At 35.3% G+C, this 25,519-nt stretch overlaps 2 protein-coding genes across 7 annotated transcripts; one reads left to right on the top strand and one right to left on the bottom strand.

Annotated features, from left to right (window-relative positions):
• The first annotated feature begins 1,144 nt into the window (after positions 1 to 1,144).
• LOC139872305 (2-oxoadipate dioxygenase/decarboxylase, chloroplastic/amyloplastic-like) lies at positions 1,145 to 4,307 on the top strand. The gene is made up of 7 exons (XM_071860153.1): positions 1,145 to 1,792; positions 2,516 to 2,665; positions 2,761 to 2,976; positions 3,189 to 3,310; positions 3,385 to 3,548; positions 3,662 to 3,819; positions 3,929 to 4,307. The coding sequence occupies exons 1-7, from the start codon at positions 1,649 to 1,651 to the stop codon at positions 4,022 to 4,024; spliced, it is 1,050 nt and encodes a 349-aa protein (XP_071716254.1). The 5' UTR covers positions 1,145 to 1,648; the 3' UTR covers positions 4,025 to 4,307.
• Positions 4,308 to 5,556: 1,249 nt separating this feature from the next.
• Positions 5,557 to 24,795, bottom strand: LOC139872050 (uncharacterized). Of its 6 annotated transcripts, none has more exons than XM_071859851.1 (12): positions 24,680 to 24,795; positions 23,558 to 23,868; positions 22,098 to 22,175; positions 21,491 to 22,014; positions 19,894 to 20,520; positions 19,638 to 19,804; positions 15,035 to 15,204; positions 14,836 to 14,969; positions 14,475 to 14,737; positions 14,290 to 14,371; positions 6,175 to 6,196; positions 5,557 to 5,961 (listed from the first exon to the last, which is right to left on the bottom strand). In XM_071859851.1, the coding sequence occupies exons 2-12, from the start codon at positions 23,847 to 23,849 to the stop codon at positions 5,891 to 5,893; spliced, it is 2,430 nt and encodes an 809-aa protein (XP_071715952.1). In that variant the 5' UTR covers positions 23,850 to 23,868; positions 24,680 to 24,795; the 3' UTR covers positions 5,557 to 5,890. The 6 variants fall into 6 exon arrangements, with proteins under 6 accessions (XP_071715952.1, XP_071715949.1, XP_071715948.1 ...); XM_071859848.1 differs by having other exon boundaries at positions 24,541 to 24,795; XM_071859847.1 differs by having other exon boundaries at positions 23,558 to 23,905; positions 24,541 to 24,795.
• Positions 24,796 to 25,519: the final 724 nt, after the last annotated feature.

Here is a 25,519-nt window from a genome sequence, read left to right on the forward strand (position 1 = left end):
TTCTAAGGACTCGTCAATATGTTTGCTAAGAAAAATACTTACTATTGCTTTCTCTTGTTCGGAATAATTGTTATTTTCATTCAGGGTTTCTAAAATACCGTTTGATTCGAGATGTTTTTCTACATTCATAACCCATGTTAAGTAGTTGTTCCCACTTGTTCTAAATGAGCAAATTTAAGCCTTTTCAAATTCGACATTTTCTATTATCAAAAAGATGAATAACATAAATCATAATCATAATCAACTTCTATTCATAGACAAATAATAAAATGAAATTAGAATCATTTTAAATTCATAAGTAGCAAACAACAGAATAATGGTATGATTACAAATAATAAAACCACAAGGGCAGGATAGAATATAGGTTCACCCGGTGGTATATTAGCAACAATGATGATAGTTAATATGACCAATACAATAGGAAAAATCATCCTTGTGTGAATCATTTTTACAAAAACTTTTTGAGAGTAGTAATCTGAAAAATGAAGATTGATTTGTGAAAATGTGAAAACGGAGATGTTTATTTTATATTTGAAAAATATAGTTATTGTAACGTCGTCAGTTGACGTTAACAACCGTTATGTATATATGACCGTTGTAACGTCGTTAGTTGACGTTAACGAATAAAGTCACTATATCAAAACGCGTATGAGTAATATAAAGGACAAGATTTTTTTTTTTTTTTTTTTTTTTTTTTTTTGAGTAATTGGTTTTTTATTTATAGAAAAATGTACAATGAGAGTTTGGTGGCATTTGGAATCTAGAGAGAGAGAGTGTTTTTGTTAACCAAAAAATACATACCATAAACTCTAACTCAACACACCTATTTATATTCAAAAAAATATACTATGCAATATCTATAATAATAATAAAATTATCATCCAATTATTACTTTTATAACACTTTAACAATTTTACATTGTTTTATGTATAATAATAATAATAATAATAATAATAATAATAATAATAATAATAATAATTTAATTTTTAAAAAAAATTATATTGTAATTTTTTATTTTAATTTTATTTATATAATTAAATTAAAATATTTTTAATTAAATATTGGCCCGTGCAAGTGCAGTAGATCCGTAGAAGGAAGAAAAGAAAGAGATGGATGCGTAATACGTTAGATAACGCAAGCTGACGTCGATGTCTATATCTCAACACGTACTTCCTTCTCCTCCTCATATGTATAAATAAATGTATAAATAAATAAATAAATACATCATACGTCAGAAGAAGAAGAAGCAGATTCTAGTCAAGTGACCAAACAGTGACGGATCCAGAAAATTTTTTCACCGGGGACGAATTTTTTTTAAAACGTAAGGATTTTTTTTTTTTTGACAAAATATAGAGGTTGTGGTGCAAAATATATAGTTTTTTGAACAAAATTTAGAGGTTTTTGAGCAAAATACGAAGATTTTTGGGCAAAATATGAAGGATTTAGAGCAAAAAAATATAAAGGGTTTGGGGGAAAAAAATTCCAACTAGGACAAAATCGAAAAACCGAAAAAATTTGTACTAAAATTTCGAAATCCACCGGTGCGGCCCCCCACTCTAACACACTGAATCCGCCTCTGTGACCAAACACCTTTTTTTATTTGTTTAATTTGCAAAAACAAGAAGAAGAAGAAGAAGAAGAAAGCAAGATGATGACGTTTAGAACACCGTCTCTAATTTTACGATCATCATCATCATCAACCCCTTTACCTTACAACAGCTCACGCATGAATCGCTCCAAATGTTCATCAGCTTCTCCTCATAATGGAAATGGATCATCGTCTTCATCTATGGTAATTAACCATATTTATTTGTGTTCTAGCTGCGCTTTATCTTCCTTTATTATTATTAATAAATTTACGGTAATTGATCAACCCCAAAAATGAAGCTTTAGCTATAAGCTAAAGCTATTAGCTCTGAAAATAAGCTACTCCAAAAGCTTAAGCTTAAGCCATTATGTGTTTCTATGGATGGAATACTTTCTAATTGGCATGTTTGTGCGTATATGTGGCGGCTATTTTTTTTTTTTTTTTTTTGTATTAGCTTTTGGATGTTTATTTTTTGGGTGCTGCTTGTTGTTTAAGCAGTAGTTTTAGGGGTTGCAGCTGTTTTGTTGCCGTGGGTGGCATGTTTTAATGGGTAGTGGTTTATTGTTTAAGCAGCAGTTATAGTGGATGGAGTTTCAATTTGTAGTGGTTTATTGTTTAGATCCATTTGTATTTGTTTTCTTCAAATATCACTCAAGATTCACAAAGACGAAAGATTTAGGACGATTTCTATAGTTACATTGGTTATGTTTTAGTAGTTGTTTTTTGTAGTTTCAATTAATAGGGCAACTTGATCTTCGCATCCTTTTAATTTTAATTTCTGTTTTTCCCCCAAAAAAAGATCTAATTACCTTGTTTTAATCTAAACAAGTGTGTTGGCAAAATGTGATAACCTATTTTTTTTTTTTATTTATGAATAGAAATGAATATGATATGATTATAATATGAATGGAGCAATTGTTGTTTCAGGGTGATGATTCATTCTTAAGGAGTGTGCTTACAAACATGGAACAAGTCTATTTAAATCGTAACCCGACTGCAAAGGCCATCTTGGAACTTGTCCGTTCTACCAATGTTGATCGAATTTGCTACGATCATCTTGCATACCGCACGTTTGGGGTAATAATTATTTTCTAATCCAAATCCTGCAGTCATCATTAAAATAAAATGCATTACTGATCAGTAGCTTGTGTTTGATGATAATATACGTGCAGGTCAACAATCAAGGGATCGAGTCAATTGCACAATTGTTCTTAGATTGTGGTTATACTCAAATGGATGAGCTTAGGTTTCCACAAAAGAAGTTAAAAGCTCACTGGTTTTCACCTCCCAAAAATGTTAATCCCGATGGTGGCAGTGGTGTTTATGGACCGTTGCCACGCGTTTTTATATCTGAACTTTTGGTGGATCAACTGAGTCAACAATCTCAGGTTTGGCTAAATCATAATGGCTAATCATCAACTTTAGTATTCTAGTGGCTGTCGTTAAGATGCATTAATATGTCATACATACATAGTGGTTGATATTGACTTTTTAATGGCGGTTATTGAGATGTACATGTCTTTTTTTGCATGTTAACGATAGCCCAAGGGCTGTCACTAGAAAAATCCTTAAATTATTAATCATTTTGTTTTTTTAATAGGAAATTATTCACAATTACACGGGGCTGTCTGGTTGTGGGCATAAGCACAGTGCTCTTGCAAGTGCCATTGGTTGTTTAACGTGGCCGAAGCCATCACATGCGGAGTTTCAAATGTTAGCTAGGTTAGTTTACGCTCCGTGCATTTATTTTTGCCTTGTTTGTTTATACAACAAAACTCATAGTATGATTAATGTAGAGAAAGCGAGTATGCTGCCTGGACTCTGGTCAATGGGTACACTTTGAATCATGTGACCATTTCAACCCATAGGCTCAAACCTCCTTTGAACAATATCGACAATCTTAACCGCTTCATTCAGGAGAACGGTTTCAAGCTGAACACTGAAGGGGGTGTTCTCAAAGGTTAGTCTTTTTTCCCCCTAATTTATATAATAGGAGGAGGAGAAATAACAAACTTGATGTGATTGAGTAAAATACAGAAGTTGTTAATATAATTTGGGTTTGGTTTGTGGCAGTGAGCCCAGATGGTCTACTTCTGCAAAGTTCAACAGTTGCAGACTCTAGAGAGTTTGAGTTTTCTGATGGATTCAAAGATTCACAAGTTCCTGCTTCATATATTGAGTTTGCGCAACGGCTTGTGTTGCCGCAATTTAAAGACTTACCTGAAGAGGAGGTTAGCCTTAATTAGTTTGTTTATGGTATTTGTTTTCAGTAGTAAGATGATTTATGTATTTATTTTTATTTGAATTTGATTTGATTGATATGATATGTGTATTGTGTAGGTTGATGAAGTTCATAGAAGAGATGGATTTGAGGTGGGGAATGCTGACAAGATATTTGAAAGCACCTCAAATATTCAACTTAGTAAATCAGCTTGATTTAATAATTAAATAAATATAACAGGGGTTGTTGGTTCAAGCCCTAGGGGGTGGGATTATTTGTAAATATTTGTGGATATTCGTGATAATGGGTGTTTGAGTTTGTCTTTCGAATAAAATATAATAAAACTTAAATTTGTGCTGTTGATAATTGACTTTTATTGTTATTCTAGGGTATGTTTTGAGTGGAGACCAGAATGTCTCTTTTTATAACATAAAATATGTATTGAACTGGAAAAATCTTTGGTTGAGTTGGCCTGTAATTGTAAACAAGTTTTATGTATGATGCATTGATGCTTATGTTTCTGGGTGCTGCCCCAGTCCCCTTCAAACGTGTTGCCCCAAACCCTCGCTCGTTAACTGTCGGGTATGTGAGTGTGCGCACTGCACCTACGTTTAAGAGAACTTGACATGAAATCTATCATTCAAAAAGATGATGTTTCCCCTGTTACGTTGTATAACATGCTTATTTCGCTTCTGACTCTTTTCCTGACCACAGGAGGCCTCAGATTCAAACTTTACTATGGGGCGATCAAGAAAAGGGTCGGTCACGGGATAACCCGATTAGGCTATCTTGTTAACAAATTATTCACCTTGTTATTCCCCTTCTCCAGCCAATCTCAATAGGATCAACCTCATTTATATACATTTTTAACATATTTTGTAAGTAATGAATAACAAGAAAAGGAAATCTCTTAAACATTCATACGCCATCATCCTGAGTCCCAACAAACCAACAAAATCTGTTATTAGAATATAAATGAATAATCATTTCATTGTATTACTTAAAGAATTACAAGAAAAAATACACCAGCTGGTATGACTTCTTGTAATTTTGGTGAATTGTGCAACATATTTTATGGCCCTTCTGTAACTCCAACACTCAGGAACCAAGCTAATACAACTCAGTTACGAGCTTTTGAGTAATTGAAAGGGCAATGTCTTGAGCTCGGGGTATACAAGTATGTAAAATTATGTGATTGATTTTAAAAAACTTAATATAAATTAAACTTCTAATGTAAGAAAAAGATAACAATAACAATCCTTTCATACATAATTAAAGCAATGTCATATGCAAGATTTAGAAATTATGGCAAGATTAATAAAATATCTCGATTGAATTTTTGTTATCATTTTATGCCAACCACAACGGCATCGTGACAAAGAGCAAGTAAAATATTTATCAGAAAATTAGTAGACATGAAGATAATAATTGAATAACATTAAAAACCGCAAGAGTGGTGGTTGAGTTATTAGACTACCTTTCAAAGTAAATGTCATACCCACATAAGTTCACCCGTGATGACTCCGAACTACCCGCAAAACAAATAGTGACCCTATGCTTAGTCGACTCACAAAGAGAGTCAGATACCCAAGTATACCCTAAATAAATTTAAAAAAAAAAAGAAAAGGAAATGGATGACATAAATACCAAGATTACAATACCATCTCAGATCTTCTTACATGGTGTGTTGTTGTGGGCTTAAAATGTACGCCGGAAGAAAATTTAACTCAAAAAGGAATCAAGATCCAATATGACAATTATAATTTTCAAGTTGTTGATTCATAAAAAAATAAAAAAATACACAACTGACATAAGATGTTGCTAAGCAATGTACAAGTATTGTTCTGTAAATTCACACACCAATCCATCTAGGTATTTCCTGCTGGTTCTTTTGGTCATCAGCTACATACATATATATAAAATTCAAATCTTACAAAAACACTACATACTGATTCTGTTCTGAATGAGCAACAAACAATTCTGTCGAGGAATCTAACGGCTAACGCAGCACCATGCCACGTTTTTCTTAGGTGGTATATTCCCAGGTTAGCATCAAGTTGTATATATGCATCCTCCTGTACCTAGATGATTCCGCTACTTATGCTGGAAGTTGCGTTTATCATTAAGGACTGCTCTGGGACATAGGTCAAACCTGTTGTCAAAGAATCAACCACCATCACCATCTCCTGTTTTTCCAATTCGTGTGTGTGTGTGTGTGTGTGTGTGTGTGTATCCCCATACCTCACTTTCGTGGGATTGGCTATTGTTATTGTTATATATATATAAATATAATGTGTGTATATATATGTACGTATATGTATATATGCATATGTATGTACACGATCATAAGTGACGTTGAGTATACCTTTCTCCTTAACACTAATCTGTAAAGTGAAAGTATTTCGTATGCCCGAGAGACATATTAAATTAATGTGGCTAACATGTTATGATCCAAGTCGGGTCATACCCAATAACAAACTTACCGACACCTTATATGTATTCATTTTAACGGTTGGATTGTTAAATGAATACACGACACTTGAACTTTAGAAAAATCGGTTTTCTAAATTATGATCACTTGAGAAAAATTATTTGGATAATTTATATGTGTTGTGGATTTAATTATTTATAGGTTTAAATAATTATGTTGTATTTCATAAAATGGTTTATGAAATAATTACAAATAACAAATACATACTTATTTTATACAAGTTTTATAAAATAAATATAAGTTTTATAAAATAAAACTTGTAATAAAATACACATGAGGTGTGCAGAATTTGGGTCTCCAAGATACCACACCCATGCTTGTTTTTTGTGGATTTTAAGACAACACAAGTGCCAAGGGACATGCATATTAGTTTACCAAGGACCTTGACTCAAAGTGAGCTTGCATATACACATTTAAACTTACAAAAAAAACTGTATAATCCTCTTAATACTCAGCTGCTGTGCCGTGGCCTTTTGGTAGCTAAAAGGGATTCAAAGTTTGATTTTGCAAGCAACATTCAAGTGTAATTAAATCCTAACCAAAGCTAGGGTGTTGGTGCACAAGTTTGGGGTATAACTACTTGAGGTTTCATAGTTTTGGAGCTCCATTCATCATCATCTTCATCATCATCTACTAACAAGCTAGGAGAAGGTATATACATCTTATTCTTGCTTGTAGTTTGTAAGCTTATTTCTCAACTTGATCCTAATTGGGATTTAACTTTAATTGGTTAAAGATTAACATGTTCTAAAATGGTAATTACATGCTTCCGCTTTTAATTGATTCTTAAATGGTTTTAAGTATCATGAAACTTGTTAAATCCCAACAATGGTATCTAGAGCCGAAGTTGTTGAAATATGCTTCGAGATGATTTATTAAACCCACTATATTTTGCATTTTATGTACATGCATGAAAGAAAAATGCAAAAATTAATGGATTTGGGTGGGTTGGTCTTTTGGCCGAATTTATGGGTGTTCCAAAATGGTTTTGGGTTTGCCATTTGGTTAATATTTGGTGATATTTTGATGTTCACAATCATAGCCAAGACCTTGTGGTTGAATGAATGTTTGTTTGGTTGATTTATGATTCATTTGGTATGTATTATCATTCATTCAAAAGGCATGTAATAATTATTCATTTGGTTGTAATATTTATTATTTTGGTTATGTAATTTATTTTATATTTGGTATGTAAAATAGATTAGGTTGTATTTCATTTTTTAGACAAAATGTATTAGGATATATTTTGTAAAATGATGAAGAATGATGAAGACTTGAAGAACACATGAAGAAGCATTTGGATGCAAGGTTAAGTGGGAGATTTGAAATCTCCTACTTTATGTAATTACCCCTTATCCGGTGGCATTTGTTTTCGGCTAAACAAATGTCTACCAAAAATGGCTTGATTGTGAACATATGATTTTGCATGCGTGGTTGTTTTGTATGATTATGTGGATTGTATGTTTGTATGCTACAAGTTAATCACACAAGTTAACAACAAACTAAAATGGCAATTTAAATTGGTAAAAATTGACATTATTAACGACATGCAAAACGTCAAATTTAAATGGTTAAATTAAAAACGGCTAAAAGGACATTAATAAACGGTTATTAAGGACATGATAAGGATCATACATATAAAATGGTTTATATTAAGTAATTGGCTTAATTACAAGACATGAAAATGGTTTTTCATAAGTACCATGCACTAAATGCATGTTGGTGTATGGTATAAAAGTTTTCTCAAACTAGAATTAACAAAAACTCAAAATCCCTTTCATTAACAAGGTAAACAAGTTAAACGCCATCCTATTGTGTGACACTTAAAAGTATTAGGGAACTCATGATGGGATAAAGGTCACCTAACCATTATGAACAAACTAATGTGATTAAGGTAAATTTCGCATGCTTGTGGGATAAAGGTCACCTAACCACATGTATGTTAAATTTACAAGTCTATACAAGTAGGACGACTTGATTTGGGAATCATGAACTTAGGGTCACCGAAGCATGAAGAACAAATAGGCGTTGATGGGATAAATATGCCATGCAAAAGGATTGCATGATCCCATACTCTAGAAGTTGCAAATGGATTGCAATTGTCATTTATTGACTACCTAGCTAAATCAAATTGCGGGATAAAGGTCACCTAACCGAAATTTGGTTTACCGTTGGATTCTAGAATTTAATAATTCAATTTGATTTAAAGGGTATTGAATGTTATATTAAAATCGATACTTAAACGAACTTTGTTAATTTTGTAGATGGCCGCCAATAACAACAACAACATTCAAAACGCACCACTTAACCTAAACCACCTATCATTAAGGTCTCTCTTAGAGAAAGACAAACTCAACCATACAAACTTTATGGATTGGTTCCGCAATCTTCGGATTGTCCTCAAACAAGAGGATAAAATGTATGTGCTTGAGGACCCCATTCCCGATCAACCGGATGAGAATGATGTGGAGGCAATGGCCTCTTACGATAAGTATTGCCACGACTCCCTTCAAGTCTCATGCTTAATGCTTGGGACTATGATACCCGAACTCCAAAAGGATTTCGAGCATCATAGTGCATACGACATGATAACGCAATTGAAGGAGATGTTCCTCCAACAAGCGCGTGTCGAGCGTTTCGAAACAGTTCGGGCGCTACATGCTTGTCGTATGGACGATACCCAATCGGTTTCATCTTATGTACTTAAGATGAAAAGCCTTATCGATCGTGCTAACCGTCTTAACCTAAACATATCAAATGAGTTAGCCACCGATCTTATCCTTAACTCCCTATCAAAAAGGTTTGATCAATTTGTAATTAATTACAATATGAATGGGATGGATAAAAGCATAGGTGAGCTTCACGGTATGCTTAGAACGGCGGAAACTAGCATGGGTAAAAGGGCTTTACCCGTGTTAGCAATCGATCAAGGTGGGTCAAAAGGTAACACCTCTAAGCCAAAGGTGGGCAAGAGAAAAGGACCCGCCCATCAAGGCAAAGGGAAAGGGAAGATGGTTACCCCAACCATCAACAAGGCTAAGAAGAAAAAGGTAGCCGAGAAGGCAAACCCCAAAGAAGACCCATGTTTCGGTTGCGGTGAGATGGGTCATTGGAAACGAAACTGTCCGGTCTATCTTAAGGAGTTGAAGGACAAGAGGGATGCAGGGCAAACCTCAGGTAATATGTATATGGTATATATAGAGCTTAGTATTACTTCTTCTAATACATGGGTATTAGACACGGGATGTGGAACTCATATTTGCAATTCTTTGCAGGGGTTCAAAAGAAGTGAACATAAGGCGGGAACATCAAGTCTCTATATGGGCAATGGTGCAAAGGTGCATGTTAAAGCTCAAGGAGATTTTATTTTGAAGCTTCCAAGCGGATTGGAACTTATTTTAGAAAATGTTTTGTATGCTCCGGATTTGTGTAGAAACATTATTTCTATTTCTCGCTTAAAACAATGTGGTTACGTTGTTAATTTTATTGATGATGATATTCATGTTTCTAAAGATAATGTATTCTATTTCAAGGGTTCGCCTTCAAATGGAATTTATGAATTGGTTCATGATGACACATCATCGAGCTCTATATACCATACTAGCACCAAGAAAATCAAAAGGGATTTGAGTGATTCCTACTTATGGCATTGTCGCCTTGGTCACATAAACAAGAACCGAATGCATACACTTCAAAAGAATGGACTCTTGAAATCAAATGAGATGGACTCGTTTGATGTATGTGAATCTTGTTTACAAGGCAAGATGACTAAAGCACCTTTCAAAGGAACTTATGAAAGGGCTAAAGATTTATTGGGATTAATACATTCGGATGTATGTGGACCCTTTAAACCCATAGCTAGGAATGGTGAAAGATACTTCGTTACTTTCATTGATGACTTCAGTCGTTTTGGATATGTCTACTTGTTAAGACATAAGGACGAAACTTTTGAAGCATTCAAAGAATATCAAAACGAAGTACAAAATCAACTCAATAGGACAATTAAGGTACTTCGTACCGATAGAGGAGGTGAATACCTAAGCGATGCATTCCAAGATCATCTTAGGAGTTGTGGGATTATCTCACAACTTACTCCACCCGGAACACCCCAACTTAATGGAGTTTCCGAAAGGAGGAACCGAACCCTAATGGATATGGTTCGATCTATGATGGCAAGAAGCTCGTTGCCTCTATCATTTTGGGGTTATTGTCTAAGCTCCGCGGTTCGTATTTTAAATATGGCCCCAACCAAGAAAGTGGAACGAACTCCTCATGAGATGTGGTTTGGAAAACCTCCTTCTCTTTCATACTTGAAAGTATGGGGATGTGAAGCTTATCCTAAGCGCCATGTAGCTAATAAGTTACATGCTCGATCCACAAAGTGTATCTTCATAGGTTATCCCAAGGATGATATGGGATACTATTTCTATGATCCGACCGAGCAAAATGTATTTGTTGCTCGAAAGGCGGAATTCCTTGAAACCAAATTCCTAATGGAAGGTGATGGTGAAAGGAAAATAGATCTTGTAGAGGTACAAGATCAAGTTGATGATACACAAATGGTTGACACTAGTACTCAACATGAGGATGTTGAAAATGATCAAGTGGATGATCAAAGTACACAAGACGTTCGAAGATCTAGTAGGATTAGTAATCCTCCTGAGAGATATGGTTTTCTCGTGGATGGATGCTACACGGTTGAATTGGATGAACCGATAAACTACGAAGATGCTTTATCAAGGATTGATAAAGATAAATGGCAGGAAGCCATGAACGCCGAGATGCAATCCATGTATGAAAACCAAGTGTGGGAACTTGTTGAGCAACCTCCTAGCTCTAAGCTAGTTGATTGCAAATGGCTTTTCAAAATGAAAACCGACATACATGGAAACTTGGATACATATAAAGCTAGACTTGTTGCAAAAGGTTTCACTCAAACTCAAGGGGTTGATTATGATGAAACTTTCTCGCCTGTTGCAATGCTAAAGTCTATTAGGATATTATTTGCCATTGCTGCTCACTACGACTATGATATATGGCAAATGGATGTCAAAACCGCTTTCCTAAATGGATATCTTATGGAAGATGTCTATATGGTCCAGCCTGAAGGTTTTGTTGATCCAAAATATCCTAAAAGTGTATGCAAGTTAAAGAAGTCAATCTACGGATTGAAACAAGCATCTAGAATGTGGAATCATCGTTTTAATGAGGAAGCCGAAAAATTTGGCTTCATTAAAAATGGTGATGAAGCTTGTGTATATAAGAAAGCTAGTGGGAGCACTATTATGTTCCTTGTACTATATGTGGATGATATATTATTATTTGGAAATGATATTACCACAATGCAAGAAGTCAAAACTTGGCTAAAGAGTTGCTTCTCCATTAAGGATCTTGGAGATGCACAATACATATTGGGGATAGGGATCTATAGGAATAGATCCAAGAGATTGATAGGTTTAAGTCAAAGTACATACATTGATAAAATCTTGAAAAGGTTCAAGATGGAAAACTCTAAGAAAGGTTTGGTACCTATTCAAAGAGGAACCGTTCTCAATTCATCTCAGTGTCCTACCACGAAAGATGAACAAGATAGAATGAAGAAAGTCCCATACGCATCTGCAATTGGGTCTATCATGTATGCGATGATATGTACTAGACCGGATGTGTCATGCGCTCTAAGCTTGACAAGTAGATACCAGAATAACCCAGGAAACAGTCATTGGATTGCCGTTAAAAGTATACTGAAATACCTTAGGAGGACTAAGGATATGTTTCTAATATACGGGTCTGGTGAGGAGGAACTCGCCGTAAAAGGTTACGTGGACGCGAGTTTCCAAACTGATCGAGATGACTCTCGATCACAATCCGGTTATGTCTTCATGTTAAATGGTGGTGCGGTCTCTTGGAAGAGTTCGAAACAGGAGGTTGTTGCGTTATCCACTACAGAGTCGGAGTACATTGCCGCCTCACTGGCAGCTCAGGAAGCTGCATGGATGAAGAAATTCATAGACGACTTAGGAGTGGTCCCTTCCATTCAGGACCCTCTTGAGATCTTTTGTGACAACGAGGGTGCGATTGCTCAAATCAAGGAACCTCGTGCCCATCAAAAGACTCGTCACATTGAGCGGAGATTCAACTACATAAGGGATGAAGTTGAAAAAGGAAAGATATGTATTCGCAAAGTTCACACAGATCATAATGTTGCGGATCCACTCACGAAGCTTTTACATGGGCCAAAACATGAGGGACATGTTTGTGCATTAGGGCTTCGATATTCTAGTGATTGGATATGATCTATTTTATGTATTGTACCGGAACGAAATTATTCAAACTCATTAATATAACTATGGTGTTAATTTATCTGAGTTATGTTCCTATTTTGCATATTTCATCCATGAATAAGCAATTATTCTAAATTTCCATAGTCGATCACATTTGTGGGAACAAGTGTGAGGTTCAGACTATTATGAACTCGGATTGGTATACATTCATAGGTTGAATGTGGGGCAAGGATGCAACCAAGGTTCATAGATATTTGTGGGAAACAAATATTGGAAGACCCGCTCTCAAGAATTACTGTATAGAGCCTTTGTGGTTGATCACATGTAATCTTGAGTAAAGGCGAATATCATTGTATCCTCTGACCTGAGATACATATTGGGTTCAGATATTCACCAAGTACTGTGCCTTGATTCTTTCCTTCGCTATTCTGAAACATGGTAGTACATAAGGAAGAACTCAGGTATATTACAAAGTGTATATCTAGGACGTATGTAGTCAAGATGGAATTTGTCCCTCTTATTCGTTGAGAGTCAGATGTCTAAGGCCTGAAAAGTTAAATCTATAAGAGAGTGATCACTCTGTATCTCCTGGATTTGACATGACATCTAGGATGAAAGGATATTATGAAAGATTCACCTAATCATATTCGAGATGGGAACTCGAAAGGGATGATGTTATTGAATGGCACAAAGTCATAACATATTAGGGGTGATGGACGGTGTGTTAGGCTGTATCCATCACTTGCATTAATTTCTTATGTTTCTCGTGCAAGTGGGAGATTGAAAGTATTTCGTATGCCCGAGAGACATATTAAATTAATGTGGCTAACATGTTATGATCCAAGTCGGGTCATACCCAATAACAAACTTACCGACACCTTATATGTATTCATTTTAACGGTTGGATTGTTAAATGAATACACGACACTTGAACTTTAGAAAAATCGGTTTTCTAAATTATGATCACTTGAGAAAAATTATTTGGATAATTTATATGTGTTGTGGATTTAATTATTTATAGGTTTAAATAATTATGTTGTATTTCATAAAATGGTTTATGAAATAATTACAAATAACAAATACATACTTATTTTATACAAGTTTTATAAAATAAATATAAGTTTTATAAAATAAAACTTGTAATAAAATACACATGAGGTGTGCAGAATTTGGGTCTCCAAGATACCACACCCATGCTTGTTTTTTGTGGATTTTAAGACAACACAAGTGCCAAGGGACATGCATATTAGTTTACCAAGGACCTTGACTCAAAGTGAGCTTGCATATACACATTTAAACTTACAAAAAAAACTGTATAATCCTCTTAATACTCAGCTGCTGTGCCGTGGCCTTTTGGTAGCTAAAAGGGATTCAAAGTTTGATTTTGCAAGCAACATTCAAGTGTAATTAAATCCTAACCAAAGCTAGGGTGTTGGTGCACAAGTTTGGGGTATAACTACTTGAGGTTTCATAGTTTTGGAGCTCCATTCATCATCATCTTCATCATCATCTACTAACAAGCTAGGAGAAGGTATATACATCTTATTCTTGCTTGTAGTTTGTAAGCTTATTTCTCAACTTGATCCTAATTGGGATTTAACTTTAATTGGTTAAAGATTAACATGTTCTAAAATGGTAATTACATGCTTCCGCTTTTAATTGATTCTTAAATGGTTTTAAGTATCATGAAACTTGTTAAATCCCAACATAAAGAATCTAGAGTTATTATGCCATCAGTAAGGGGAAGTAGTTCAAGCTTGATGGTGGCTGTAGATCGACAAGGAACACACCTGGTCCAACAAACAAACACATAAATTACAATGCCAGTTCCATAAATCATGATCACGTAGATCTCAAACTAAACTCACTAGAAACAAGATGAATAAATTTTACCCTAGAGGAACTCTACTTTGCAACCACAAGTGAGTACATCCCAGATCACTTTTCGGAAGTACATCAGCGATGCATATTGTCTGCTCAGTTTCAGGACCATTGAGTGCAATACCGTGTTTATTATCACTATCGAACGAATTCACGGGTGATGCAGGTGTAGAGTTTAACGACACTACAGAAGGGAGAGAAGTGAATGAGGCTGGAGCAAGTAGTGTAAGTGTTAGATCTTCATATGTTAAATTTGAAGCCTCGAGTGTTAAAACCTGACCATAAGTGAATTTTTTTTTTCATGAGCTTTTCCATTTATTTAAGTTTATCGTAATTACAAGTTGTATTGTATTGATTATGACTTAATTGAAACCTGAACAGGTAATTGAGGAACTCTGTCGTCTAAAGCAAGAGTGGTTTGTGACATTTGAGATGCAACAGAGATCAAAAGATCCCTTGGCATGCGCGGTCGCCAACTTGTTGGCTCCTTAAAGAACAGCCTAGATTCTGCATCCAAATAATCGTATATGATAATATCTATGGTTTATATTAAGAACCAATAAGTTGATTACCAGTATAGTTGCATCGACATGATACCAAAACTGCATACTTATCACCCTGCATTACAACATTAGAGGGAAAATGAACACTTGAGGATCGAGAATTTCTATCACTTTGAACCTTGTTGTTTCTCCACAATGATGTTGCTGGTTTCAGAATGAACGAGTGTTCCTCCCCTCTTCTGTGAAGTCAAAAGAAAAATTATAAACAAACGCCATAAAGTTGAAGATTTATTTTACTATTAATAACTGACAAATAATATGCATCACTGTTCATTCATTACTCTTTAAGTAATCTAATATATACAGTTTCAACATGATAACCAAGCTGCAATAATATGATAACTACCAAACGATAGAATCAAGATGTACATAACTCAATTTGTCGGTTTATACATATTTAAAGAAGCATACACAATAACGGTACCGTTGCACAGGCAACCAAAAAATATCATCAAGTCACTACTTCACAATTAAAAGAACTGTAGAACCTCAAAGTTGTTGGACCAATATTGACATAAAGTAATAGTTAGATGTTTGTTTTGTAAAGTTGGTTTTCTATTTAGGAAATTATATCTCAGATGGATTCGAGATTATCCTACATTATTCTAGATTTGGTTAACTTGATGGACAAGGTTTTGCAACTACAAATACGGATTGTTTTTTCTGTAATCGATGGATTGATTAAGAGTTTTACTATCAATTGGAGAAGCATTTCCAATACGTTCTTGTTCTCAAATTTTTACTATTCTCTTTTCATGATCTGCTACCAATTTCTTCAATTGGTATAAGAGCTGCGTTACAAAAAGGATCGTGTTGTTGATCAAAAGGACTAAATCAATCACCAGATTCAAAGACAGGGAAAAAGACGAGCTCCGATCGTAGACCAGATTCATGGCGGACACAGAAATTATCACTAACTCTACTACAATCAAGGATACCAACCATCTTACATTCCAGTGCACTAGCCTAACTGCGACCAATTATCCCATCCGGTCGCTTAGGATCAAAACGATTTTTAAGGCGCATGGAATTTGGGAATCGATTGAACCTGGAACTGATGTCAATCAGAAAAAGGATAATGCCGCAATCGATTATCTGTATCAGTCTTTACATGAAGACTTAATTCTTCAAGTTGCAAGCTGCATCCATGCGAACGAAATCTGGGATGCAATAAAGCTGAATTTGAAGCAGCAAGGATGAAAGATAGCAAAGGAAACCTTGGAATTGAACGAGTAATGGAGGCTAGACTTCAGACTCTTAAAGCTGAAATCGAAGCAGCAAGGATGAAGGATAGCGAAAAAATAGATGATTTTGCAGCCAAACTTTCTGGAATTGCCTCAAAATCAGCTGCACTTGGAACCGTCATCGAGGAAACCACATTGGTGAGAAAAATATTAACTGCCATACCATGAAAAATTCTTAAATATGGCAGCCAAACTGGTTGATCTCAAAAGGGTTAATTTCCAGGAAGTTGTGGGTAGGCTAAAAGCTTATGAAGAACGAACCGGTCTAAAGACTACAAATAAAAGCCATGACCAACTTTTGCTGTCTATGAAGAATGGGACTCAAGAAAGAAAAGGGAAAACGGCTTTGGTCGAGGTCCAGGGAATGGCCAAGACACCCGGGGTAGGGGCCGAGGTCATGGGCAGTTTGGTGGTCGAGGAAGGGGTTCGGGCCCCGTGGACAAAACTCTCTTGCTGGAAGACAAAGAGCCGAAAACCAACTCTCCAATAGTCCAATCAGATATATTATAGCAACTCTCCAATAGTCCAATCAGATATATTATACTCGGTACATTTTATATACAAACTAACATACTTAAAATAAAAATAAATAAGAAAGAGAGGCTGGGCACATTAACTGTCATATTTAATGATACTAACGCTCTCATAATTTATAATTCATAATTATAATATATGATATTATGATAATATTTTGCAGAAAACAGGAATAATTTTTTTTTTTAAAGGCAAAATATGTTATGTATTATTACTCCAAGGCAAAAAAGCCAAATGATACACCAAGGTTCACAGGATGCGAATCAAAACACCAAATTTTTACAACTAAAAACAACCACCAAAGGACTGAAACACAACGCCTGTGAATTATTCGTTTTACAAACCCGGCCATGGATACTTGAATTCCCAATTATCTGGGCTATTTTTTGCAAAATAAAAACCATCTTTAGCTACTAAGCAAAAACATTTTATGATCATGCAAAATACTTTGGCCACATTCAGCTGCAACTTTATTATCAAAAAGATCAATAACGGGCCTGCCTAGCAGGAACACCAACATTATCTATCCAAAAAAAGTGCCCCTTAAACAAAGGTGTTTCATCGAAATTCCTGCGTAATTTCCAACGATATCCTACGTTGCCTGTATTTGATTTCCCAAATCGTTGTCTTTTGAATATATATGACCAATTAGCTTTTCGATATCTTTATCGAGGACTTCCATTATTAACTCCTCAAAAGAGTTGTAATTTAAAGAAGTAATATAGTTAGAATTATATAATGTTAATGCTACAAAAAGCAATAGGTAGTGACCCAATCACCTTGGAGTTGAACGGTACTTTTAAAAGTAAACGAACTCTCCAATAGTCCAATCAGATATATTATAGCAACTCTAAAGCCCTATTTACACTAAAACTAATCTACACTTGCCATGATAAGATAATAAAGTGATCCTGTTATGATAAAAATGATTTTGTATCATTGAATGGAATCTTAGGACTATTATTGTAAGTTGTAAGTAACTACTAAGAAGACAAGCGTAATAAGAGTCCAGGTCACATCAGTATTATGAAGAAGAAAAACAATATAGTGAATTTTTCGCATAAGTAGCTAACTTTTCTAGGATGCTTTAATGTGAGTAAGACTAAGATTGTGAGTATTTGTGTAAAGAAAATGTACTAGATCTTACATTTAACATACCGTAAGGACTTTTTTGCTCCGTTGGTCCTTTAATTATACACGAAATTGCAATCCGAGTCCCTCAAGTTTTTTTTTGGATTTTCGAGTCCTTAAAATTGCAAAATTTTGCAATCCGAGTCCCTCCGTCAGTTTTCCGTCTAAATTAGCCGTTAACCCTTGACATGTGCCATGCATGTGAGGGTAAAATCGTCTTTTTACTCTTTTCTTCGACTTTTTTGCTCCGTTGGTCCTTCGTTTATAGACAAAATTGCAATCCGAGTCCCTCAATTTTTTATTTACTTATTTTTTTTTTTTTTTGAAAGGCCAAGCATAACCGCCACCCCAACATAATGAACCAACCATCACCACCAAATTGCAACTCGCTACTGCTGCTCGTTCGAACCAGCGAAAACACCACCTTCATTAAACTAATCACCACCACCTGCTGTACTGCTCGTTCCTGCTGCTACTTGTCTTTCCTGTTTCATGTTCCTGTTCGAAAAATCCATCAACACACCAACAGAACTTGCTATTTTTTTTTCTGTTTTTATTCCAACCACCACGAACCCTTTTTACTACTCGTTCACAGCTATTAAACGTCACTTACTTCTGTTTTCTGTTCAGTCTGTCGAACCCACTGCCGCTGCTAGATTACTGCTGCTATATCTGCTGTTTCTTTTTCTGTTTCTGGTGTAGTACAACTCGAACATCCATCTAAAACCACAACCATTTGTTTCTATTATTCTATCGAAGACTACTGCTGCGATTATTGTTTCTATTTTAGCTGCAACATCGAGTGGTTTCTGCTGCTCTTTTTCTATTTCTGTTCGAGCCAAACGAAACCAAACACCATCGCTTTATATTTTTTTTTTCTTTTCGATGATGATGAACGAAATTAATGATTGATGATACATAATGATGAAGATGATACGGATGTGGTGAATGGGATGAGAATATGATGATGATGATGGACCGTGATAATGGTGATAACGTGATGATGATTCAAGTGAGAAAGGAGGATGATGATCGTGATTTTATGTTAGAATGATGATACGCGTATGATATGGTTATGTATTATGATGAACCGTATGATGATGATGATGTATAATAGATGATGATGATGATGATGGATGTGTGATGACGATAAGAAAATGAAAATGATGATGAATGATGTTAAGATGATGATGATACTATTATGATAATGATAATGATGATGGATACGGTTTCAATGATGATGATGTTAGGAATATGATGATGATGATAACGATCGATGATGATGATGATGTTAGGAATATATTATGCTTGGCCTTTAAAAAAAAATAAAAATATAAAAAATTAAAAAAATAAAAAAATAAAATTGAGGGACTCGAATTGCAATTTTGTCTATAAACGAAGGACCAACAGAGCAAAAAAGTCGAAGAAAAGAGTAAAAAGACGATTTTACCCTCACATGCATGTCACATGTCAAGGGCTAACGTCTAATTTAGACGGCAAACTGACGGAGGGACTCGGATTGCAAAATTTTGCAATTTTAAGGACTCGAAAATCCAAAAAAAAACTTGAGGGACTCGGATTGCAATTTCGTGTATAATTGAAGGACCAACGGAGCAAAAAAGTCTACCTTAAGTCATAACAGCTATCATGGGTATAACACATACAGATTATAAATAAAAAACATGAGAGGAGAGTATCCTAACCTGAGGTCTAAATCTGGCAACCTGTGGTCATTGCCTGCTTCAATACATGCAATTGGTAAAGACAAAGGGGGTCCACAAGGGGGTCCACCTTTGGAAGCCTCCTCGTGTATAATTGTTATTGTATCCAAATATATCACAATATCTGGTACGTGTGCAGGACAAACATTCTACATCACAATAAGATGAAAAGAATTAGTTAATCACAAATACCTAAAGCATGCTTAAACATCACACATTTTAGTTCATAAACTAGAACCTTTATCTGAACACAAAGAAGGTCTTCGGTGTTACAATCAGCAGCAAAAGAAAAGATCTCAACAGGCTGTATTATTTCAACTTTACGCCTCCATCGTCTACCTGGAATGTAAATGCCTTCTAGTCCACACCGAACTGAAAACCTTTCCTGCTCCAACGGCACACCTCGGAAAGACAAAAGTCCTCCCATTTCACCTTTTTCGTCTGTTGCAGATGAGAAGTGATCCTGACCGTCCAGATCAACAAAGCTTGGTGTAGCACTAGTAATGGGCGAAACGGGTGGTACGTTGCTTGGAGGAACTGCGGACATTGAATAACTTCTGAAGTGACCAAACGAAAATATGGGAGAGCCAGATGAGCCGACTGTGGGACTCGTTTTTGTCGGTGTGGTCTTTACACTTGAACTGGAGCTCAACTGTGCAGGAGATACAGAACGAGATGGAATAGGTAACGAATTTTCCAAAGGAAGCAACCACTTTAACAGATCCCCACAAGGGTCTTGATGTGAGTAACTTTGATCTTTCGTGGTCCCGTTAGTCAAAATTTTCTCCTGATATTTTTCATATTGAGTAATTTCTAAGACTGGGTCTTTCAAACAGTCAACACCAATGTTTACTTGTAAAAGCACCTGCATCCTTCCAAAGAAGAAAATTAAATGCAAATCAGTAAACTGTGAATCTTTCTAATTAATAAAGATTTAAAGATTAATACACGGAAAAGTAATCGAGGTTGATATAGAGAACCTGACGACAATACTTGTTATGACAAGTAACATTGATGATGGACAGTTCTTAAACAAAGGACCATTATATAACTAACATGGTTGCAAAAATCGCTACTCAGCGATCAAGACTTTAGAGCAGTGTTGTAAAAAACTCGACCAACTCGGCCGAGTTCTCGGGGAGTTTTCGGTTTAGATCACCAGCCGAGTTCTCGGTGCCCAACTCGCTCAATTACTGGGTCAACGGCCGAGTTACTGGGTCAACGGCCGAGTTACAAGGTCAACGGCCGAATTTCTCAGCCAACTAGGCAACTCGATCAAAAACTCAGCAACTCAGTCAACATCGAGTTCTGCCTGAGTTGCCAAGAACTCCTAAAAAATGTCCGACCGAGTTCTCCCTAAGTTCCTAATTCTCCAACATTGCTTTTAAGGGTGTAATCGACAACTCGGGAAGTAATCGGATTAGAATTTCTATACAATTAAATAATCAATTTCAAAATAATATGTGTAGATATACAAGAAATCCATAAACATAAATGTTAACATAATTCTCTAAAAACATAAACATAATTCATCTGTTAAAGAACTCTAAAATTTTAATTTTAATTCATATTAAAATGTTGACCGATATTAACTTTGACCGACTATATCTGACTTTGACCCACTAAATCCGATTTTGACCCATTGACCGATGTTGACCAATTAAGTACTCGGATTTTGGAAAATCCTATCAGCCGGTTCCTAAAACGAAGTAATCGGGGAGTTTTACGACACTGAACTAATTAACTAACCAACGCCTATCGCTTTTTATAACTCTAATCCTCGCACACTACCAGATAAATAATACGACTATAAAGATGCCATTTCAGAAACATACCACTATATCTCCATTAGCAAGTGAGCTACACGTAAACCCATTTCTTGCCACTCCACCTGAAGTACTAGCATCAAGACTTCCTCTATCAACCGAAGTGTTTGGAAGGGACTTATTATTATCATATGCACTCGATCTTCCTCCAATCATTTCAGTTGATTCTCGAAATGTTTCCTGGGGTTTTCTTTTGGACCAAAGCGGCTCATCTGCCTCAGCAGTTCGCGCAAAAAAATGGGAGTTCCTAAATCGTTGCAACAACATTTCCGTCTGCCTTCTGTGATCTTCCATTCTGAGAAGTGATTCACCGGTGAAAATATCCTTCGTTGGGTCAGTCTTTCTGCCAGCATTTTCAAATGAATCTTTAGCACTAGGAGTCGAAAAAGCCTTGAGAACAGGTGCTTCATGTACGACTTCACCGTTTTGCTTTTTGGCATTCTTACTCATCATTGCAGCAACCTTGAAGGGTGTAATAATTTCGGTGTCCTGCTTATATGCAGACAAGCATGCTAGTATATGAACTTGTTCTCCTGAAAACGTAAAGAAAATTACTATTACAAATGCATAAGAAGCGATTCAAAACAAGAAAGAAGATTTAAGCAAGAAGAGCTACCTGGAAAGACAAAAGAACGATCGAAAGATTTAAAAGATAGCATATCTGGTTCTTCATTCCAACTCTCGGGAAGTTCCTCTGCAAAAGTTATGGGAGCCGATTACAGTATAGTTCAAACATGGTGCATCTAGTAACAACATTACAAATTTACGAACCATAATAGTGTCTTTGGTGAGTATTAGAATATAGAACTATCGTATAGGGTTACAGTAGTTTGTATAGAGCATCTAAAATTTCAAATACATCAGTATGTTGTTATAATTTCACAACTCAAAAGGTTTCAGTTCCCATTCTTTTGTGATCTTGAGAACTATATATCAATCAGTATTCTGTCTACGCAGAAACAAAACCTTATACTGACAAGAGCTCCTCAATGGTAATCAACTAACCATACTCTTGTCATAATTCATAATAAACTTTATAACTTAATCTCGGCGGGACAATTTTTGGGAGCTCTCGGAGAACTCGGGGAGAACTCGGTTGTTGACTAACGTTGACTTACTAATATAAATATATATTTTCGAATATATATATATAAATATTAGACTTTTAAGATAATTTTTATGATACATAAAATAATATATAGCTACAAACAAATTTGACAGAGATTTGACCGAGAAACTCAATTTATCGGTCGTTGACCGATAAAATCGGAAGTTGACCGATTTTTTGAAACGAGAACTCGGCAGCCTCCTGGAAACGAGTCATCGCCGAGTTCTCGGCAGATTTTTCCGATTTTTACAACCATGCTAATCATAATAGCATTAACAAACATAAAAGGTATAGCAAACAAGCATTCATAAAAACTTTGTTTTCCATAAACAGCTTCTAAAGGATATTTCAAAATTGAGATTATCTAGAGTCATTGGTGCAGAGAGAGAGTAGGTGCAAATTACCAAAGGTAACTCACCAAAATTCTAAGTTCACTTATGGATGCAGCATAAAGTGACTTTTAGGCAGGTAATATAAGCAAAGTATATTAATAATGTCGGTGATACCAAGAGCACGGGTAGCGAAACATTTGACATTTAGCATTATGTTACCAGATCAAACAACACTAGTAAAGATACATGTTCAGCTCTTAACAGCATCAAATATGCCAAGATCCATAAGATAAAAGTGTTCTACCTTAAAAAAAAAAAAAAAAGGACATCTACAAAACATATAAAAGGCTTTACCTAAGTTATAAAGTCATAGCTCAATATCATAAGGCTCAACTCTTTAACAGACGCATGAAGCTACTTATTGCACTAAGTGTCATACCTTTCCTTTGAGGAGACACAAGAAACAAAGAATATAAACGAAATAAAAGTGCATTGAATATTAAGGATCACGCTGATCAATAAAAAATGATGAACACGTGTGCCTTAATGTAAAAGAAACCATGCCATCATGTACATACTCGTGCTTCATAAATAAATGAAAATAGAAAACTACTTATAGAATAGAAGAGAAGGTACTGCATGGAATGGTGATCCATCCTTCTTCTTCACAGACGTCTATGTGTTTATCCACAACAGGTGATCCATTTTTCGTACTTAGGACCCCAAATGCACCATTTTCACTTCCAGCTTCACCTCTTCCATCAAAAGTATCAGCCAGAGACGCTAATGGAAACGAGTCTTCAGCTACAAGATCCTCTAATGTTGCACTTGGCTTCCTGTTGTTTAGTTCTGGTTGAGCTTGCAGTGGCGAATGTGGTGGAAGAGCGTGTGGTGCAGTTGATTGGGACCGCAGACCCAGAAAATTCATCGCCTTGCCAAGGGCTTATCTGAGAAATAATCATTCAATTCGTCTTCAATATATCCCTATAGTTGAACCTATAGAATGTTAATAGTTGAACCTGTAGAATTTTAAGTCAATATATATTTTTCTATACTAATATTTACAACTAGGCTAGATTTGTCAATCAAGCTAAATATAACTATTGTTGCAGCTATCATGATGGTAGTTTATTGTCTTCACCAGATCACGTTTACTTGACACATTAAACAATTATTAGTAGCTCATTTCTATCTACAAGATATTTGAAAAAAAGGAATACAAACATTTGATTAATAGCACTACTATAGTTATTAAGCAATAGCTAACAGGGGACCCCTTGCACTTGTGCATCCTTCATGACATTAGCTTATTGTACTTGCAACTTCAATCAACTCTTACTAGTTACTTGTAGAATCGATTCATTCCAGGTTACCATACCATACATTTAAAACGCATTTGATTGTTTATATACATCATGATGTAGGAACTTAGTAAGACTTATTGCAACTAACAATGATTCACGTACGTAGTTTATTTTCAAATTGCGATGTTACATGTAACAAGGATTGGATATTGTGATCTAACAAAACTTCTTACTCAAATAAAATAAAAATAAGCGAGGGTGATGTGATGTGATGTGATGTGATGAGAAATGTGTAAAAGATATGATAAAAGTGACCTTTATCTGATCTGATACAAGGAAGACGACGGTGTCGATCAAGTACAAATGTGAAATTGATTGATTTGATATGCAATCTAGGGTTCAGGAAATCAAAGTGGTTTGATTTTTGTTCTAGGGTGGGTTACAGCTACTTTACCTTATCTGAACCTCGGTTCTGGATCTGAATTTCCAGGGAGTGGGAAATTACATTACATTACAGTCGTAGTAGTATTAACCTACCTAAATCTTATCTTCTTATATCTTAATCTTAATCTTAATTATGCCAACAGACTGCCCCCGGTTACAAAAGTGAGATATCCGCTCTCCTATTCACCAATCTCATGATTTCGTACGCAGCAATTTATTTTCTTCTATTTTATTTATTTTTGTTATTATTATTTAATATTTAATATTTAATATTTATATTTATTATATGAATATGATATGATGTAGGATGCAAAGGAAAACATCATGAATGTACTATGCCTTTCAGAATATTACTATATTATCTAATATCTAATGAATAGTATTAGGAGCGTTTTCGTCTTTTCATTTTTTTCCCTTTCTTTTAACTAACATCACACACGCCTCCCCACACTTTGTTCAAAAATCAACATCGGCCCCCAAAACAGGGGGTTAAAGTGTCAAATCAAAATTTTCATAAAATATCTTAAATAAAATTCACTCAAATATTCAACGGGTCATATCTTCTCACTCGCAACGAGTTAAACTCGAAATAATTTTACGAACACAATGTCACTATCTATACGCAAAACATACACTTTTTAAAAAAACGCTAAATATTTAGGGTATTTTTCATATACGTTGATTTTTCACTCGCAGGCTCCGTAACTAAACACAATAAAATATATTAAAAACCGAATCCCCTGCGCGAAGCGAGGGTTCCAAAACTAGTTTCTTACTAAATGTATAACTTTTTTACCTTAACAATACTAATTTATATTGTTACAATGTACCTCGTCTTTAGAAATTTAGT

The sequence above is a fragment of the Rutidosis leptorrhynchoides genome, chromosome 10 (assembly GCF_046630445.1).
Source record: "Rutidosis leptorrhynchoides isolate AG116_Rl617_1_P2 chromosome 10, CSIRO_AGI_Rlap_v1, whole genome shotgun sequence".
Classification (NCBI taxonomy): Eukaryota; Viridiplantae; Streptophyta; class Magnoliopsida; order Asterales; family Asteraceae; genus Rutidosis; species Rutidosis leptorrhynchoides.

What these genes read in the sequence shown, in the direction of transcription:
- LOC139872050 (XM_071859851.1), bottom strand. Translation starts at nt 23,849, where the DNA reads ATGAATTTTCTGGGTCTGCGGTCCCAATCAACTGCACCACACGCTCTT. An exon ending in TTGCTAATGGAGATATAGTG is followed by an intron (nt 20,521 to 21,490) that starts GTATGTTTCTGA and finishes GGAAGGATGCAG; the next exon opens with GTGCTTTTACAAGTAAACAT. An exon ending in ATGTCGATGCAACTATACTG is followed by an intron (nt 14,970 to 15,034) that starts GTAATCAACTTA and finishes ATTTGGATGCAG; the next exon opens with AATCTAGGCTGTTCTTTAAG.
- LOC139872305 (XM_071860153.1), top strand. Translation starts at nt 1,649, where the DNA reads ATGATGACGTTTAGAACACCGTCTCTAATTTTACGATCATCATCATCA. An exon ending in AACTGAGTCAACAATCTCAG is followed by an intron (nt 2,977 to 3,188) that starts GTTTGGCTAAAT and finishes TTTTTTTAATAG; the next exon opens with GAAATTATTCACAATTACAC. An exon ending in GAGTTTCAAATGTTAGCTAG is followed by an intron (nt 3,311 to 3,384) that starts GTTAGTTTACGC and finishes TGATTAATGTAG; the next exon opens with AGAAAGCGAGTATGCTGCCT.